Raw genomic sequence first — 19,701 nt, 5'->3', positions numbered from 1 at the left:
CAATGGCCTTATCAACTAGTGATTGCAATATGTTCGAAGAATATACTACCGCACATGAACTCTGGTTGGCTCTACTTGACTATTATGAAGGGAACGGAGAAATGATTCAGAAAAAGAGAGACATCGTCCAAAAGGAATATGACATGTTCTGCGGTGTTCGCGGGGAAAGCTTATCAGGTTACATCAGCCGATTTTTAAACATGAAGGCAAAAATGAAAAAGGCTGGTAATCCCATCACCAACCGCGCTGCAATCAGTAAACTTTTGAACTCACTTCCAAAAGAGTGGAGCTTAAAATGTATGAAAATTAAACAAAGCTTCTTAAACAACTGGAATCCAATCACGTTATCAGATGTGATCGATGCTCTAGAATCTTTCGAAAGAGATCAAGCCGAACATCCTCATAAATTTGTCCAATCTGCTGATGAGCACAAGAACATGACATCTATACCCCCAACAACCTCCAACGACTCTAGCTCACAAGCTGCAAACACGCCAAACTTCAACAATGCTTCCGCAAACTCTGAAAAGGCTCCACAATGTGATGAAAAGAATACTGTGGTCGATGATGCTCAAGCTGTGAAGAAGGAAGAAGGGAGCAGTGTAGCAAGTGAAAAGATAGAAGAAAAGATTCCTGAAGAGGCGATGAAAATGGAATCCAACAAAGAAAGGGATGAGGAAGACTTGGCAAACAACATTCCTTACGAGTTTAAAGTCAAATTATGTTCCCAACCATGTGTGAACGTCGTGGCACATTACAAATCCCTCAACCGTGACCTAATTAGAGACAAAGAAAAAGTTTTGCAATTTAACAAAGAGTTGAAAGAAAATGAAGCTGCATATCAGAGAAAGTTGAATTCGACTTTAGCTGAAATGCAAACTTTAAAAGAATTTGTTTTCAGGAAAGATTTTGTCATAAACGACTTAACTGAAAGATTAGAAAAATCTCAAAATGAAAACAATAGATTGCAAATCATAATAGATAAATGGAACGTCAGTAAAAAGGCACTGGTTGACATTAAAAATTGCCAACGACCGACATATGTGAAGGATGGGATTGGGTACAAGGACAAGCTCGGAAACGAAAGAAAACTCTTCTTTCCGCCACATAGCAAAAACTATGTACCCATGCCATCTCCTCATCCTGATAATGATTTTGTTGGGTCAAAAAGGAGAATGATGTTATCAATTATGGCGACCTTATTAGCGATATTAGTGTTCGTATGATGTAGCGAGTTTATTTTATATAGTTTGTATTTTTTAGCGTCTTTAGGTGGTTTTCCAAGCAAGGGGCGGCTTGCTTGGAGGACAAGGCTCAGGGTCTTTAAATAGGTAACTAGACCTCATTTGTTAGGCGTGCATTTGTGAGCCACCACCCCGGGGGAGCTCACCCGGGGTGGATCATTATCCTTTGTATTGTTCTTAGCCAATCAATGAAAATATCTATGTTCCAATCCTTAAAGTTTCCATCTTTCTTGTTTCTTTTCGTTTGTTCTTGGCTCCAATCACCCGTCTCAATATTTTTTACCGAACCGAGACTGAAATCGGATCGTTACGGACCTATCATTTGGTATCAGAGCCTCGGTGGCTCGTTTCAGTTTCTGTTTGGTCGGATCTACACCGGAAAACCGCCGGAGACGTAAAACAAATTGTAGATATGTGTTTGTGGAGGAAATTATAAAGAATGAAGATGTTTTCTCTTGGTGCGTGAAGACAAGGGTTTTTATCAAAAAAAAAAAAAAAAAAAAGATGGTGATATTTCAAGGCCACTGTTCAACTATCCAGATCCGGTGACAGTACAAGTTCATTTCATATTTTTCAGATCTGCACAGCATTCAAAACGAAGGTGAACATCAGACGAAGGTGAAGCGAAATCGTGATACTAATCAGATTCGGGTGACTGTGTCTGAGTTATTTTTGACAAATCTGAGAGGTTTTTGACGAAAGTGGATGATAACGAATGATGAAGGTCATTGTCATTGTCTTCATTTCATGCGAAAGTGAATTTATATGGTGGAAACGAAGGTGACGTCGGATAGTGTGAAGGTGGCTACCAGTCATGAATATGATCGTTGAGATGAGAGGAGACGGCCGGAAGTTTTTTTTCCAATCAATGGTGGTCTGCGGTGGCTGGGGTGGTGGCAGAAGGTGGCTTCCGGCGAGATAAAGGTGGCTGACCGTGGTTGTTTGTTAACATCTTGGGCGGTGGCGAAGAGAAGGTGGCGGCTGGAATTGCTAGGTGACGGCTAGGGTGGCAGACTATTGTGATGTTGATGGTAGCTAACTGTGGTTTCCGACGAGGTTAAGAAGGAGATGACGGTGGTCGCTTGATTAACGGTCAAGATCACAACGCGTACATGATTGGCAGATGTTGAAAGTTTGCGGCTAGGGTTTGACAGGAAATGTTTGCATGGGCTAGGAGGGTATGATGGGCCAATGATTGCACAAACTTCATGATCTGAATCTGGGCCCACATCAAATTGTTGATGGATGGAATTCGTCTCCAACGCATGGAATTTTTTTTTGGGCCTCAAATAATGTGCCAGGTAATATTTTAGTGGGCCACATAAGAATGGGGACAACATTGTTTTGCTGTTGAAATATAGGTGGGCACTATTTTTTTTCGGGTATTAGATTGATTATATAAATTATGGGCCACACATGAAATCCACAGGCATGATGGATATAAACTGGGCCTCGCAATGTCCACAGTTACAGCTTTGGATTTTAAATCTGACTTGAGCTGCGAAATCTATAGTTGATGGGTGGATTGTCTCATGAGTGGTCCAGATTTTAATTGGGCCGAGTGTTAAAGAATTTTATTTGAGCCAACACTTTTAAAGTTGGGTGGGCGGGGTCATGAATTACTAGACAACTAGTGGGCCGGGAGTTCAAGATTATTTTCATTGGCCAGAATTTATTATACATTTTTTGAGGGTCGCGAACAAGACTGGGCCAGGGATTTTGTGATATATTTTGGGCCGTTGGTTTTTTTGGTATTGGGTGACTTTTGCGATGGATCGGGAGCTAAATGCAATCTGACAGTAATGAAGATCCTCATGATTAAGCTAATTATTTAATATTTATCATTGGAGTTCGAACCCTATCATATGCCTATTACAATTTTATCTTTAATAAGATACGGAGCTTTGATTGGCAAGATATAGGAGGGTCTACATTTGCGGGGGAAAACGACAATGAAGATTTTGGGTATTTGGCCGATTTGTGAAGATTCGAAGACGACATCAGATTTATTTTTGAAGATCATTTGAAGAATTGATAGCATCATTCTCGGGGGAATATTGTTGGGTCAAAAAGGAGAATGATGTTATCAATTATGGCGACCTTATTAGCGATATTAGTGTTCGTATGATGTAGCGAGTTTATTTTATATAGTTTGTATTTTTTAGCGTCTTTAGGTGGTTTTCCAAGCAAGGGGTGGCTTGCTTGGAGGACAAGGCTCAGGGTCTTTAAATAGGTAACTAGACCTCATTTGTTAGGCGTGCATTTGTGAGCCACCACCCCGGGGGAGCTCACCCGGGGTGGATCATTATCCTTTGTATTGTTCTTAGCCAATCAATGAAAATATCTATGTTCCAATCCTTAAAGTTTCCATCTTTCTTGTTTCTTTTCGTTTGTTCTTGGCTCCAATCACCCGTCTTAATATTTTTTACCGAACCGAGACTGAAATCGGATCGTTACGGACCTATCAGATTTGATTGACGAAAATGACCTTGTTGCTAAAGATGTTTCTTGTGAAAGTGAAGAGGTTACTAACCTTTCTGACAACAATGCAGATGTGATCGAGCGTGAAGAGGATGGATGCGATGATGATTGTGGTGGAACAAAAATAGGGATAGGTTATTCAGGCGACAGTTATTCCACTGTTAACTGGTTCGCCTGGAATTGTGATAAAGCAAGCAAAACTTCCATTCGGGATGACTGTAATGGGAATGTGTCTAAATCTAAGGCCAATAACCACAATAATGTAGTGGTTGAATGTTTTGATTTGAATTCTGCCATTTGTGATGAAAAAGGTGTGTGTGAACCTCCTGTGTTTGTTCCAGAATTGAAACAAAACAGATTCGGAAAATTCCTCACGGAGGAAATTCCAGAATTTGTTCCTTCTCACACAAGTATGTCAGAATCAAAGAAAGAGCTAAATGAAGAAAGTAGCAGCGAAGACTCAAGCACCACAACTTCAGAAGGCGGCGAAGGAAGCTCAAGTGAGGATCAAGGCGATTTAGATTTTCAGTCATACCAAGAATGGGAAAGCTCAAATGACTCGAAAACTTCAGTAACAGATGTTTGTAAAACGATTGAAGACCTTGAACCATCGGGTGTTAAAAAACCAACAACCTCAAATGACACTCCAAGTCCAGTCAATCAAGATCCACTAGAAGAACACTTAGTTATTGAAGACTGCACAAGCTCAGATGATGAATCAGTGTTGAATGAAAGTCTTGGGGAATTAAATATTAAAAGAACATCTGAAGTTATCAAACCTCACGTTAGTCAACATGCTGAGTCAAGCTTAAAGCAATCCCTGCCTCTAGCTGCATTACACGGAACTGCAAAGTCTCAAAAGCCATTCAAGGCTTGTTTTAGGTGTGGAAAAGAAGGTCATGTGCTCAAACAATGCCCAGAACGACACGATCCAGACGGTAAAGACAACCAATATTAATTCTCTGGATCAAAAGGTAAAAATCACACATCTTTGAAAGATCGGATGAAAAACTTTCAATCCAAATCTCCACATGTGAAGCCGGTTTCACATGATTCAAAGATGAAAAGGACCTACACATCAAAACCTCAATCTTTCCCTCCGGGTCTTAAACATAAGATTGTTTCAAACTTTAAATCTTTTACAAACAAAATTTTTAAACCAACACAAGTTTGGCGAGTCAAACAAGTGGTTGTAAAAGAAATCAATGAGGGAAAAGATTTGGCATATCGGGAGGTTTATTATTTTGATGAAAGGGGACAACCCAAGACTGCGATGGCTTGGGTTCCACTCTCTAACTAAATTGCTTATGAGTGTAGGAACATCCAAGGAGGACTGTTAGTAACACCAGTTATTATCAGTGGTTGTTCCATATACAAGTTCGAAGAGGAAAATCACAGGTTTGGTTATGGTATCTAACCTGGTCACGCACTCATCGACAACGTGACACACTCATTTTCTTGTTGACATATGCTTTTGTGTGCCTGATGTGGAAGACTTTATCTTGTAAATACATGTTTTATAACTTTTAATTTTTCAGTAATTGATTGTACATAAATAAACTTTTAAGGGGAGTATTAAAATACTTCCTAGACCATGAGATGTGATTATTGCAAAATAGTCATGATCTTATATGAGAAATGATAGGAACTAACTTGATTATGTCTTCGCATGAATAGGATCTGATGGAGGATACGGCTCCAAGTTAACGATATGTCGGTAGGTTCAGCATTTCAGACAAGTAATCTGCATCTTGGTGATAAAGATAACGTCTACACAAGGATTCTGGCTTTTCTCAGGCATTACGCATCATAGTGGGTAACACGTTGCGGCATATGGCTTAATGGTCTTAAATCTTGCGTTGACAGATTGCCAAAGTCCGAGATTTCGGGTCTTTATATTGGTGTTTCATTCGGAGGATATCATAGTTGTTCTTCTGCTGCATCCAGATACATGCTGACCTAGACGCTATGATATTCTTTTAAATAATAAGTGCCTTAAAAGAAAAAAAAGAAAAAAAAAAGGCCAAACCCTTTCTAATAAGTGCCATTTTTTGGCCAAAACCCATAATAAGCGCCATTTTTGGCCAAAATCCTTAGACAGATTAGTTTGGTAACTCTGCTGTACGGTGGTACTGACCTGTTCGCCGAACTATCTGTCTTAGCCCTCGATAGCTCTTGGGATCTCTGTTGTACGAAAGTACAGACCTGATCTCCGTTCTATCGTTGAAAAGAATGAAACCAATATACTCACCTGTTATGAGGAATCTTTGCGCATACCTTGATCGCGGGGGTATGTCCTGATGTGGGACTCACGGGCGTAATGATTCTATTCTCAATAGCTTGTGTGGGGGCCATAGAAGTCTTGTAAATATACCCAAAACATGATAATTAATCACCGGATATATGTCGAAAGAATGGTGCATGGATTTAAGCGGACAAACATACCAGCAATCGTTCTTGAGTCGTAGCTATCCTAAAGAAAGTTGAAGTGTGGCTAGACTTTTCAAGTTGGTATGATCTCGTATTTGATCAGATCTATATCTCAAAGGTTGAAAGTTAAAAAAAAATGTTAAAAAAAAAAATCTAAAATCCAAAAATATTCTTGATTTGTGTACAGTTGTTTTTCTAAGTCTTCCATATCACATCAATCGTGTCTTAAACCGCTTGAGATACTCTTTCCACTGCACACTATAGATGAATACGGTTTTGTCTGTACTTTGAATCAGTCTAAAAGAAAATTTGGAGTTGTGTTTGTGTTTATGTCTGTGAACAGGTTACTTCGACTATTTGCTGCAATGATGGCCGATCATCAATTGAGCAAGATACCAAACCAAAGCACCTGTTTCCCTAAAGATTACAGAAGATACCGAGCTAGGAATCCTCCTCCTACATCTTCTGATTCACTCAAGCTAAAGAGAGTTGGAAAAAGTTTGTTCCGGCTTGTTAAAGATGATGCATGCAAAAAGGGGGAGCTTATCCAGATAAAGTATTCAAAGTGCAAAGTGTCGAAAGAAAATCTTCAGTAAACAAAATTTGGAAAGCATCAGTCTAGGGGGAGATTGTTGGGTCTAAAATTGAGACTGAAGCTTGCCAAATTGAAGATTACAATACACATGAAGTTGACGGTTCTAAAGATGATGCAAGAGGTTGATAACATTAGCCTAAGGGGGAGATTGTTGGGTCTAAAACGTGTAGTCTAATGTTATCAACGAATCAAGTCAACAAAGTCAACGCCAACAAGTCAAAGACAACGCGTATGTCGACATGAGAAGATCGAAGAATGATATGGCGCATGGAAGTTCGAGATATGACAGTTTTATTACTTTGGATAATTAAATATATTTTGTTTAGACAAAATATATTTATTAGCTCATTTAATTAGTTTTCATGTTTATTACTAGTTTTGGCAAGTTATTAACCCTAGGGACTTAAATGTAAATAGCCTAAGTGTGTTTAGGCTATAAATAGAAAGTGATGATTAGGGTTTTGGTAACACACTTTACTAGAGATTTGGGGGCTAATTGTATCATCATTTGTGCAAATCAATCTAGTGGGTTTTTCAAGTTCATTTTGTGTGTGTTCATCTTCTTTTCTTTATCAAAATCAGATTTTTGGCTCGATTTGGACCTACAGTTACTGTCCAAGCGATGCCTCAAACAATGTTATATGCATACTAATACGGTAACAGCTGCTGTAGAACTCACCCAAGATAAGCGCCCTTCCAGTTCTACTAAAGTTAACCATACACGTGCTCACAGCATGTCCTCGTGTGCAGGGATGGTTCGTTTACTCTGATCGTTTGCCCCACGGTGATACGAAATGTCCATGCCTAGACGTAAGCCGAGGGTACCGTGTATTGTCTGTCATAAATCAGGTATAGCTCCAGAATCAGGAGTAACAGGAGTTGGCACCTCGTGCATGAGACCGCCTCTCTCAGAAGAACATCCACAGCTTGTGAAGACCCGCTAGTTTTCTTGATTGTAAGAGAGTGTGCTGGTTTCGTGAGACAATCAACGATCACCAGGTGATATCGGTTCCGTTCTGAGTTTTAAGTAAACCAATGACAAATTCATGATGTTTGTTCTCATTTCCGTATGGGTGTTTCTGGTTACTGCCCAAACAAGTAGGTTTCCGGTGTTCCACCCTGACTTTCGCACATGTCTAACATCGTTCATGTGTAGTGCTATGGGGCCTTCCTGCCCGGTCATTCATACGAGGCTTAAAATCCTAATATCTCTTATCAAGTTCAGACTACTGGAACATCGGGGTCGGTGTGCTTTGCTCAGTATGAGTCCCTTACAGTTGCTGTATAGTGGGATCCACATTTGTTCCACGAGGTAGCGAATATCGTCTGCCTTGCCAAAAGTTGCTTCTCCATGACTTGCATGAATCCAGCTGGTGAATCTTCTTCCATCAGGTCTTCACTTCGAACAAGGTGAGTCTGGTCAGGTGTGTCAGAGTGGATAGCGAACTGCAAGGTCATGCACGTTCAGGTCTCACGGTCGTAATCATCCAAAAGTTCCATCCAGCGTTCTCATCAACTGATAAAGCTTCTTTCGTGGCTAGGGTACACGGGAGGCCCTTGTGATCGGTCTAAGTAACGCGTTCGGTGCCGCCCAAGTAATGCCTCCAAGTGAATCCAAAGGCCACGATTTCTACCACCGGTTGTGTGTGTCGTGCTGTTCTTCTTTGTAACTCCATTACGTAAGTCGTCACTCTCTTGTGTTGCATCAGCGTGTAACTGGGACTCCGATTCAAACATGATGATATACCACTGTATTACCCACACCCTCGGGTAAAACGGTGCTCAGCGCCTTGCAGAGTTAAGATTCGAAAGTTGAAAAGGCGTCCTCCTGTTCTGTCTTTCGCAATCACATCACTCGGCTGTACTAGAGAGGTCTAAGTTTTGGTGGTCTCCGGAATCCTTGCGATTAACCTGCGGTAACATCAAGCGAAACCAGGTAATCGTTGTAGTCTCGGGGAATTCTTCAGTGTCGATCAGTTCCCAACCAAAACGAGTCTTAGCGAGATCCACGTGCATCCCTGCTTCGTTGATTATATGACCTACCAAAGACACCTCTCGAATCCAGAAGTTACACTCATCGAGACTTCGTGCGGTATGGCTTCTCCCTCAGGGGCTCTTCTAATAAAATGCAAGAATGTCTGTGATGTTCTTTTCTCTTGGGAAAGATTCGGAACGTCATCGAATAACATGGTTGGTTCACATGATACGTAAAGCTGCGGGTGTGATGACCACCCCAAAGGTCATGGGATACAAAGTCGCATGGCTGAATTGCGTCTGATGTGTCGCTTTAATAATCTTTTCCCCCTGGACTTTCATCTGATGAAGCTCGTCCCTTGCAACTAGTCGACGGGTCGTCAATACACGGTCATAGCAAACGGTTCCTTGACTGTCGCCTTGATGAGTTCCCGATAATCAGTACACACACCAAAAGGCTTATGCCCCCGGATATGTCTGGGCTTTCCAAAGCGAAAACTAGGTCTGACAACCTTCTTGTCGAACAGTTCTCATAGTGGCTTATACTGCTCTTGCAACCCTCCTGATGCAAGACGGTAAGAGTACGTGTTTTCAGAGCTCCCTCTCATCGTGAGATCAACGAGTTCCTGACTAATAGTTGTGGTGATATGTCTGAAAGTTCCTCGAGTTGTACATTGAGATTAGTCACAACAATTGATAGATCCTCGATCCTATCGCCCTTAGTCTGATCATTAGAATTAGTTGCTACTACAGCGAGATCATCCTTTCATAGACGCTTTCGGGGCTGTCATTACTTACATGATGCTAACCTTCTCACTACTCGGGCACTTCAATGCATAAGATGACGCTAAATTTCTTCCCACAGGGTGCGTCTGAGCGATTTATCTAGTTAATGAGCCATCACTGACTACTGCATCGTAACCACCAAGGATAGTAGAAGTGAGACCGGTGTCGAATGCCTGTCTCCCGTAAGGTCGAGTTTGTGTCCTAACTAACATGTGCGGTCGCAGTTGACTTGCCATCAGCCGGTTCCATAACATGTTTGGTTTTGCGAATCATCAGGGTTAAACAGAATTAGGGCGAAGCGATTTACTACCCATCCAAACCACCATGTTGTTATTGTCCTATCGTTGCTCACATCAATCCTAACTTCCCTTCCGTGAGCACCACTACCGGTGTAATTGTTACAATCACGCGGATTCCTCCCGTACCGTCATCGCTCCCTTGGTTGTGGTCGTTTTGAATTACCAACGTCCAATGCATGCCGAAGGCACCTTCATTTCCCTTACAGTAGGCTACTATTACAAGTACCTGAGTGTCACGAATACTGTTGCTCTAATGTTGGTGCTTGAAGCCGAACGCCACGTTCTTTCACCACAATGTCCCTCTCTACACTTCGTGCCAAGTTCGAAGGTGCCACTCGTTGGGCTAGAAGCTACACATCCCACACTAAAATCTGTTGTCATTACAAAAGTCCAGATTGGTTTGTAACAGTTGACTCCCACGAGTCGCTGACCAGAGTTAAGACTTAGATTGAAGTCAGTTCGCTGGTGTTCGTTGCTGGTAATCGGGGTCGTCCAAATACTGAAGTCGGTAGGATACTATACTCATCCTTTTGTCCATCCCTCTAGCAAGTGATTCGAATTATTCCCAGTGTGTTTCAAGAGTGTTGCAAAAGTGATCGCACTTCGAGATTGAGGGCGTTAGTGTGTTAGGTTCAAACAAATGAAGATAAGTGAGGAAGGTAATAACCATTCATTCGACGCTACCACATCCAGCTCAGGGATGTTCGTACAAGCACCTAACATTCTACATAATTTGCTAGGCGTTCTGATGAGTGTTCAGGTAACGTTTGTTAACATCGAGATTCGTAAAAGTTCGATGAGAAGTGAAAAGTTCGTGTTTCAAAAAGTTTGTGTTCATGTAAGAGTCACTCACTGCTATGCCTCCTATAGGCTGTTGTGTGCCACATTAATCAAATAACAGAGCGGAACCCCTTTTTTTTCACTTGTTAAGCCTCGCTGGGACTCGCATTGTAGAAGTGAAAAGCCGTGTACACAATATGAGGGTAAGAATACTTGGTACATTCCGTACCAGCTTGATAGGCTGCTAAAGCCTCAGCCACGCGGGTGTTGATTAGGTCAGTCAACTCAGCCTGAGTCATGGTGATGTTGCCACGTCCGTGTCCTCGTTCACTCATGTTTCTATAGTTGGGAATAAACCGATTTAGAAGTCGAAACGAGATGAGAGTCAAGTATCATACTGATATTTACGTACTACCAAGTTCACACATAGTAGGGCAGAACCCTCCTCACGCTCGATAAGTCTCACTGGGACTTGCATGCACCCCGCGTTATTATTAAGTGTGCACCCATAATAATAAAGCAATTTGCATGTTTATCTCAGTGCTTCTTAGCTCGCGCTCAAAGTTTCCCCCGTTCAAACAACACAACAGATGATATCACAGGTCTATGGCTCGCATGAGTCGATGTGTGGGGTCACGCTATCAAGTCACTATGGTGCTAATTTTTTTCAGTTCATATACGTTGTGAGTGTGTGACTGTTAAACAAGTAATGTATAAAGTGAGAGAGAAACGAACCTTGCAATCTGGAGCTGAGTGTCATGATCGATTTTCGAAGTTGTTCGGTTATAGTCTGGTTTTATAAAACGTTTTAAAACCTAGTTCACTATAACCAGTGGCTCTGATACCAACTGTAACACCCCCAAAATTCCACCTGCGGAAACCCCGCGAGGCGTGTTACGCATCAGAGTTCGAGCCACCAATCACATTGAACCAATGATAAATATTTAAATAAGTCATGACATTAATTTACCAAAATAAGTTGTCAACATGATATTAATTCTCAAAAGTTGTGTAGCGGAAGCATGTAATAAGTTGTTTAGCAATTGTTTCATAATAATGCTTAAAACCAATGTATCAAATGCAATTTAATCCAAGAGCCTCGATCCATGACCACTCCAGCACTCCCAGATAGCAAGTTTCCCCAAATCCAAGATACCTAACGACCTGCGAGCATGTAACAAGAGTATCAGACAAAGCTGGCGAGTTCACAGTTTTAGAAAACGTTTGTTACCCGTTGTATGTAAAACAGTTCAATAAGCAATGCAAGTAATATTGTTAATATCTCATTTCCGAACAATGACGGCTCCTGAAATACACGACTGCCCTTCCCACGTACTCCTATCTAGTACTGGGCCAGACTGGGTCATTAGTTCACCTCCGTCCTCTACAGGCACGGGGTGAGGGTGCCAAACCTAAGTAGCGCTACTAACTAATACCCGATGAGGGACTTACAAAAGATGATAGGTGAGAATATTAACCAATATACTCGTTTTTACCCAAAGACTCACCCCCCCATGGAATACCCACTGACTGTCCCCAACCACTGGGACGCATGCTCGAATGTAGTGAACTCACCTTGGTTTGCTCGGTAGAGTTAATTACTCGTTTCACAACAGTGATTTACCAAGCCCTATGATAGTTACACATAACAATCAGTTCGCATACAAGCACAACACGTATTATTTCACATTTAATCATCAGCTAGTGTACACGAATACAAGTGTTAACATTCATCACTAGGCATGGTATACCAATTAATCAAGCACAAACTCCATCATTTAAAGTATGTTCGTAACCTCTTAATATCTTTCGGTCAACAGATATCTTTCGGTCAACAGATATCTTTCGATGTAACTGTTATCTTTCGAACATTCACATACACATAGCCATCTCAAATAATCAAACAGTTACAAGATTCAACCAATTATGATTTCTAATTCTTTTAGAACCCTACTCATCATTAGGTGGGTTCAACTTGTTGTTCATTCAGCTGATTTAAACAACCCATTCTCACAATTATTCTAAGTGCAAGATTTGTACCTCCTAGTAAATCATTGATTATCCTTGTTGCACCGTCAATTTAGCATCAAGGAACTAACAATTACATTTAATCAGTTTATGTTGCATCAAGTGTTATACATTCATGACAAATAAAACTTTCTAATCGCTACATCACAACAAATCCCCGAATTCATTATATACTCGATTCTCAATACTAACAATTGGCCTGATTCTACACGATGCGTATCTAAAACCCTAGATCACAAAGAATCTGCAAATCAACTTGTACATATCAATCCTTAAACAGCAAGCATTGATCTAATTCAAAACAGTTTGCATATAGCCCATTCTCTTGCATAACATAAGTCGAGGTCGAAGCGAAACCGAGATAACGAAACCTTAAGATGAGACTACAAAGTGGAAGGCACTTACCGATCAAATCAAAGCAACGAGTATAACCGGTTGAAACTGCAATTCTGATTAATCAGAATGAGGTCTTCGAACAAGGGGGGGGGGGTAGTCTGCTGCCGTTCGTGATCCAAAGTGAAGGGTGGGGGTTGTTTAGGGTTTGTAACAGTTTGCAATCATTCGTGTTCTACGTACCCTATTATTATATTGATGGAAGGTTTGGGCCGGTCATGAATCTAACAAGTTGGGCCGAAGGTTAAGTTCTTAAGTCGAAAGATTATACCGAAAGTCTTGAACTCTTAGTCGAAGGATCTTAGATCGAAGGATATGATCTCCGGTCGAAGGATCTTAAAAATGGTCGAAAGATATAGAGTCGAAGGATCCTTAGGTCGAAGGACTAGAACTTCAGGTCGAAAGGTCTTATGTTGGTCGAAGGATATAGGATAATACTAACCTTGGGAATTCGGGTTGTCACAGGGGCTCCATTGTAGAACTTTCATCATCTTCTTCATCGATATCATCTTTATTAATTCCAATAACGCTTTCAATAATTTCTTCATCAGTCAACAACTGTGCAACTACATTTTCTTCCGGGTGAGTCAGAACATCTTCGACATCCATTGCATTGCGATAACCCAACTCTTTGATCAAATTCTAGAGTTCTTGAGTGCTTTCACCACCTTCATCTGAGTTCTCAAAAGTCATGTTATCTGTTGATGGGAAGCCATGTTGTGTGTATGGTTTGTTTGTGTTAACCTATTTTGATCTTGTATTTATATAGAAAATATTTTTAATGTCCATAAAGTGATACATTGAACACAAGAAGCATAATAAGGTGGGAGATTGAAGGTTTCTTTCAAATTGGGTCGTTCATTTGATATACATGCATTGTATACAATAATTAAGTGGAAGCTTGAAAGGTGTTTGTAAACTAAGTATTCTACTATAAATTAATAAAATATTAATTAATATATAAATTAATAATTATTAATTTATCGATTAATTAATAACTCTTTTAATTAATAAATTTTGGTGGTCCCAAATGTATTATTTTATAGAGTTTCTATTGTAATTCATTTTTTGAGTATTATTTTTTAGTATTTTGATGTTTAAAACTTATAATACTAAATATACTGAATATTAATATATGTACAGGATGTCTCTATCACCTTTGTTACTCAATTCTATGGAGAGAATTGGGCCGATAAGAAGCTGCATATATATCATTCAAGTGGGAAAAAATGGGTCGTAATGTTGAAACGAGTAAAATGTATGCCAGTCTTAACTGACGGCTGGCAAACAGTTGTTTCAGAACTTAATCTTCAAAAGAATTGTTTGCTGACCTTTCTTCCATTGAACCATTTTGGTCTCCATCTTTCATCTTATGTTAACGGCGTGTGTGGTCAATCTTATTTCACAATTAATCATCATCTAAGATTGGGTTTTACGGTACGTAATCTCATTTTATTTTCATTACATTTTATCGTTAACAGGCTTTTCACACTTTATCATCTAACGTACAAGTGAAAACTCAATGTATTATGTTTCATATTATGTAGATCATTGAAGATTCTTTTGTTCAAGAATGTTTTGAAGACAATGTAGTGGCTGGCTCATATGAAATAAATTATAAGGGTTCTTCGTGGACTGTGTCAACAAGTAAGTTTAATTCAAGCTATGTATTTTCACAAGGTTGGACTCAACTTTGCAACGATCTTGGCGTTCAAGAAGATGACTTACTGGTTCTTGAAAAACTTGATGATGTTTTATTTGGCTTAACCGTGTATCTAGACGAGGTAGAGATAAGGTTGAGCAAGAAGGTTGAATCCGACGATGATGATGTATTTCAGATCTCTAAGGCCGATTACTTTAAAACGCTTTTGAAGGTTCGTATCTATTAAGTAATAAATTTTGTATCCATTTTTACCCGTCTTTTATTTTTTTTCAAAATGATGTTTTCTAGGACATAGAGGAGGATGATAACATTTATATTCCTGATGAAAGTCCATCAGGAACAGTCCCGTCACGTACACCGAAGAAGGTTCATGTTAAAGAGACGTTGAAAAAAGGTGATGCTTCACATTTCAAGACAATGCAAGATGTAAGTTTACCACCACTAACATATATTTATATTAATTTATTTATGATAATTGCGTTTTAAAACTCATGTTTAGAAATTCAAGCTTGAATTAACTAATACGAACTTTAGTACTGATTTGAAACCTAAGGTTGCATCTATATTGTTATTGTTATAGGCTGTTTTTGGTTGTTTGTTTGTACAAACACATTGTTAAATCAATTTGCTGGATACGTAAGGTACATGAAATAGTTTCAATGCTCATATTAGTTGTATTAGAGGTTTAACAACTACATTGTTTATTTCCTAGGTTTACCAGTCAAATAGTATTTCAATACCGATGACATTGTATAATTAATTTAATAAGTTTAGTATATTAGGAAAATAAACTGCAGCTTGATTAGGTCGAATTGAAAGTCGGTCTGGGATGGTTTTTTTGTCAAAATATATTACATTTTGTATATGAAATATGATGCAGTATAGTTTTAGCTATAAATTTATAAAAACATATAAGATGTAAAATAATGGATGTGCTAACTCTATTCTTTCACAACAGGTTAAAGGAAAAGGAAAAGCTAAACTTTTTGCCGACAGATCCGACACAGTCGAGAATTTGAACAAAGAATGCAAACGCCGAAAACGTTCTACAAAATCTGATTCTATTCCGTATCGTCCATCTGCTGAAACCGTCAAGTATTAGATATTTAATGTATTTTTATTAATTTTACTAATATCCGTTTTTATTGTCATTATTTGCTTAGTCATATTCATAAGGTTTGATAGAAAATTTATAATTGTTGGTGAATAAGATGTTTAAAATTCAAATTATAGAATCTTTCATATTTTATTTTTTTGTGGTCAACTTGAATCTGTTGAGATTCATGTTCAAGTAGAATGAAACGAGTATCAATTTAGTAAAAGTGAATACGTTTAGATTCAATGTTCTAAATTGTTTATAAGTCGTACAAAGTGTATATATTATGTGTAAATTTCTTTAAGTAAAACAATTGTTTGCCAGCCAAAGCAGTATGTTATCCAATTTCATAAATAGTCTTTGTACAAGATAACTTTAATTGTACAATATATACTATATTTGGTGTTAACTACCTCTATATATGTTTTTCCTTAAACAACGCAAAGAAACGGTTAACTTCTGTTCAAAATGTGAAGCATCGAAAGAAGGTTACAAGGAATGCAAGCAAAGTTTCCGGTGTCGGCATGGATCCTGAATTCTTCAACTTTAGTCATAAAGGAGAATATAGGCTGGTAGGTTTTTTTTACATGATATACCATCATATTTTTTTCATTTTTTCTATTCACTTATATTTTGCTTTCTTTCAACACATTTAGCGGCTTCCTGTTGAGGTTGTAAATAGAGCAGGCCTGTCTGAAAACTTGCAACCTCTATCTGTGCAAAACATGAATGGCGATGTTGAAGTTTATGAAACAACGACTGAGTTAAACGGTGGTACATTACGTTACGTCGTTGATGGTTGGAGGAAATTTATGGCAGATAACCAGTGGCAGTTTGGACACATGCTGCACTTCACATTTAACTTCTGTTACACCCCGATTTCCACGTGTCTCACCGGTGGGCCCGGTGGGGGATTACCGTGACGTAGTTGGCAACAATATAGTCAAACCACACAATATATGAATGCACAGCGGAAGCATAAAGATAATTATATTTCAACCAATGTTCGCAATATCAAAGTATTACGAATAGTCGAAAATGTATCCACAGGGGATCAAATAAAAATAAGTGTTGTTCAACAGACAAAGGCGTCTTAAGCTTGCGAGACTCTTTATGATGCTAAGGAGAATATCCAGCCAATTACGCATAGTACCTGCATTTAGTCTTTTTGGGAAAATACGTCAGTTTACACTGGTAAATACATTCAACCGACACTTTTGTAAAAATGTTTATTAAAATTGATTTGAATGCACAAGGCACAAACTCTTTTATAACTTGGGAGAATTATTTAAATATATAATCTTGTGAACGAATTGCATGTTCCTTATGCGTTCAGTAGCCCAGATCAAGTCCGGGTTAAAGATCAATAGACACACCACAGCGATCTATTTATGCACTGACGAGTGTACGCATACACTCCGCGCTTAGGTCGTGGCCATTTCGTAAAATGATGCCAGGGATATCCGGGACATGGTCATTAACCCCCCAAAGGCTTTTAAGTAACAAGACTGTTTAAACGAGCCGATCAAATTTATTCAATTACCCACTCAAGCGGTGGAGAATTTGATGCCCAATCAAGCGGTATACTATATACCGTAACCCAAGCCCGTATAACGGAAAATAAGTTAAAAGTATTTACCTGAGCAAAGTATATATCACAATAAGCAAATTGCAAGTAGCTTTTACTGGTCCTCCTAATCTGGAACGAAGGTTTTATAATAACCTATTAGAATCCTAACGGGTCTTTTAATTAAGCTTAAGCTTAGACCGGCTAGTTTCAAAGATACGGTTCGTACGCACGATTAAGCGAAGACCGGATAGAATGTGATTTAGAACCGACAAGTTTGAAGACTTGTTCAATATGGGTTTATTATTCACATTCTGGATTTTGAGATAAAACCGTTAAGGTTTGACCCGTCTCGGCTAATTTATGTAAACTTGTTACATAACCCGAACCGTACACGTAATAAGCGTGACGGGTATTCATGAGAGCTATAGACAGGTCCCCTAAGTTAATTATGCCTCGAATATGTTGTGACATCAGTAAGATGCCTTTCATTATGCCCGAAACATGTTTAAACACAAACTAGGCCCCGTAGGGGTAGTTTGGTCTTTTAAAAGTTTATAAAAGAGTTTAAGTAACAACCCGAGTTACAGGTCTGATGTAATCAGCAATAATACATAATTTGCTAAGTTATATCAGTAGGTTAAAGCATATATGCGAAATTTATCAAATTTAACCAAACTATGCCCCGTAGGGGTAGTTTGGTAATTTCACATAAGCCGAAAAGCTCAAAACTGGAGTCCGAGTTTGTCAACCTTTGCTTACTGTTAAAATATTGTAATTTGCCTCTTATATCAGTAGGTATCAACCCGGGTATGTCCAATATAATTTTGTTACATACTTTGCGTTAAAAACGCTTAATAAGGCGATTAAAGGCCATTTCCGGGTTCGATACTTAAATCTGATATTTTTATATTCCCAGAAGGCTTAAAATAATCTATTTATCATATGTGATTAGTAGCAAAAGGTTTGAAGTCGTTTAGATATGTAAAACTCATTTTATGGTCCGTAAGGGCAAAACCGACAATTACCGGATTAAGCCTACGACTACTAGTTATGCTCAGTCTAAAATTAATTAAAAATATTTAAAAATCCCAAAATAATATATTACATCAGTGGGTATTAAGTTTGATACCTAAAAGTAGGCTTAACTAGGCTATACGCTAATTACGCCATTTTATTAACATAAAGCATTCATTTTGCGATAATGAGCATAACTCTTAATCTACAATTCAAATTTATGTCAAACTTTGCATACACGTTTATATATCAGTAATTAAAGTTTCTACTTTTACATTTCCAAAAATCACGTTTTAAGGCAATAAGGGCATAATGGCCAACATATGGGTAATTGACGGAATCATGCATATTAATTGGATAACTAATGATCCGAGGTGTATAATCACAGAGGGTTATACTAGCATGTAACCTGGTCCAAATAAGGCTCTATGGTATTTTTGAAACATACCTTAACGGGTCAGAACTGAAAGTCAAAGTGAAAGTCAAACTATGTGACTTTCGGTTCCGAACCGGGTCTTTATAGTAAATTGTCGGGTTGAACATGTTTAGACATGTCCTTACACTAATTACCAAGTTATATTAATGATAAAACAGGTTATAAGTGTTCTACATTGTTAATCATGCATAAATCGCATTTTTAAACTTTCTGTTGACTTTTTAATTACACGTTTGACCCGACTTTTGACCTAGTTAGAGTGGTGATCAGGGGGAACCCTCTTAAGGGTTTATTACCCACATAAATACCAACTTATAACTACTTTTAATTCGAGATATGACTGAGCCATTGTTGACTAATCTCGAAGTCAAACCGTAATTACGACGGTTTGACTTTTAGCTAAATAACTAAGCTAAACTCAATTTAGAAAGGATTAGAACACTTACTGAAGTCCTAAGCTTGATTAGGGAACCCTTGAGAGGAAGTTGAGCTCCAGAAGTGGTCCTCAAATGCAGATGAAGGAGTGAGGAACTTGTTGCCACAATGTGGCCTTTTATAGGCAATGAAGATCATTAAGATCATCACAACAAGGCCTACAAGTGCTCCTTGATGACCAACAACTGTCCCTTTGTGCTAGGAGATGATTAGGGGTCGCCCATATCTCTGGAAAATCTTTGCATTAATGTTTTACCGCTTAAAACAGCCAACAACCAACTTTCTGTCGCTGGGCGTCGCTTACGGACCGTATGGCATGGCCCTTGCGGTCCGTAAGCCTATGGCGGAAACATTTTTACCCCTTCACCCCCTTACGGTCCGTAAGGCAGGACTCTTACGGTCCGTAAGCGCTTAACAGAGGCAAAAAAATTAACCTTTCAAGCATTGAATGGTCAACTTGCAATAAATAATTTTTGT

At 38.9% G+C, this 19,701-nt stretch overlaps 1 protein-coding gene across 2 annotated transcripts; it reads left to right on the top strand.

Moving 5' to 3' along the window:
- The first annotated feature begins 2,411 nt into the window (after nucleotides 1-2,411).
- LOC110897941 lies at nucleotides 2,412-15,915 on the top strand. Of its 2 annotated transcripts, XM_022144674.2 has the most exons (6): nucleotides 2,412-2,545; nucleotides 14,154-14,447; nucleotides 14,558-14,657; nucleotides 14,790-14,884; nucleotides 14,962-15,099; nucleotides 15,632-15,915. In XM_022144674.2, the coding sequence occupies exons 1-6, from the start codon at nucleotides 2,486-2,488 to the stop codon at nucleotides 15,773-15,775; spliced, it is 831 nt and encodes a 276-aa protein (XP_022000366.1). In that variant the 5' UTR covers nucleotides 2,412-2,485; the 3' UTR covers nucleotides 15,776-15,915. The 2 variants fall into 2 exon arrangements, with proteins under 2 accessions (XP_022000366.1, XP_022000365.1); XM_022144673.2 differs by having other exon boundaries at nucleotides 14,558-14,884.
- Nucleotides 15,916-19,701: the final 3,786 nt, after the last annotated feature.

This window comes from Helianthus annuus, chromosome 13 (assembly GCF_002127325.2).
Source record: "Helianthus annuus cultivar XRQ/B chromosome 13, HanXRQr2.0-SUNRISE, whole genome shotgun sequence".
Taxonomy (NCBI): domain Eukaryota; kingdom Viridiplantae; phylum Streptophyta; class Magnoliopsida; order Asterales; family Asteraceae; genus Helianthus; species Helianthus annuus.
The sequence above is the reverse complement of the archived record's forward strand: the minus strand, read 5'-3'. Positions and strand labels throughout refer to the sequence as shown.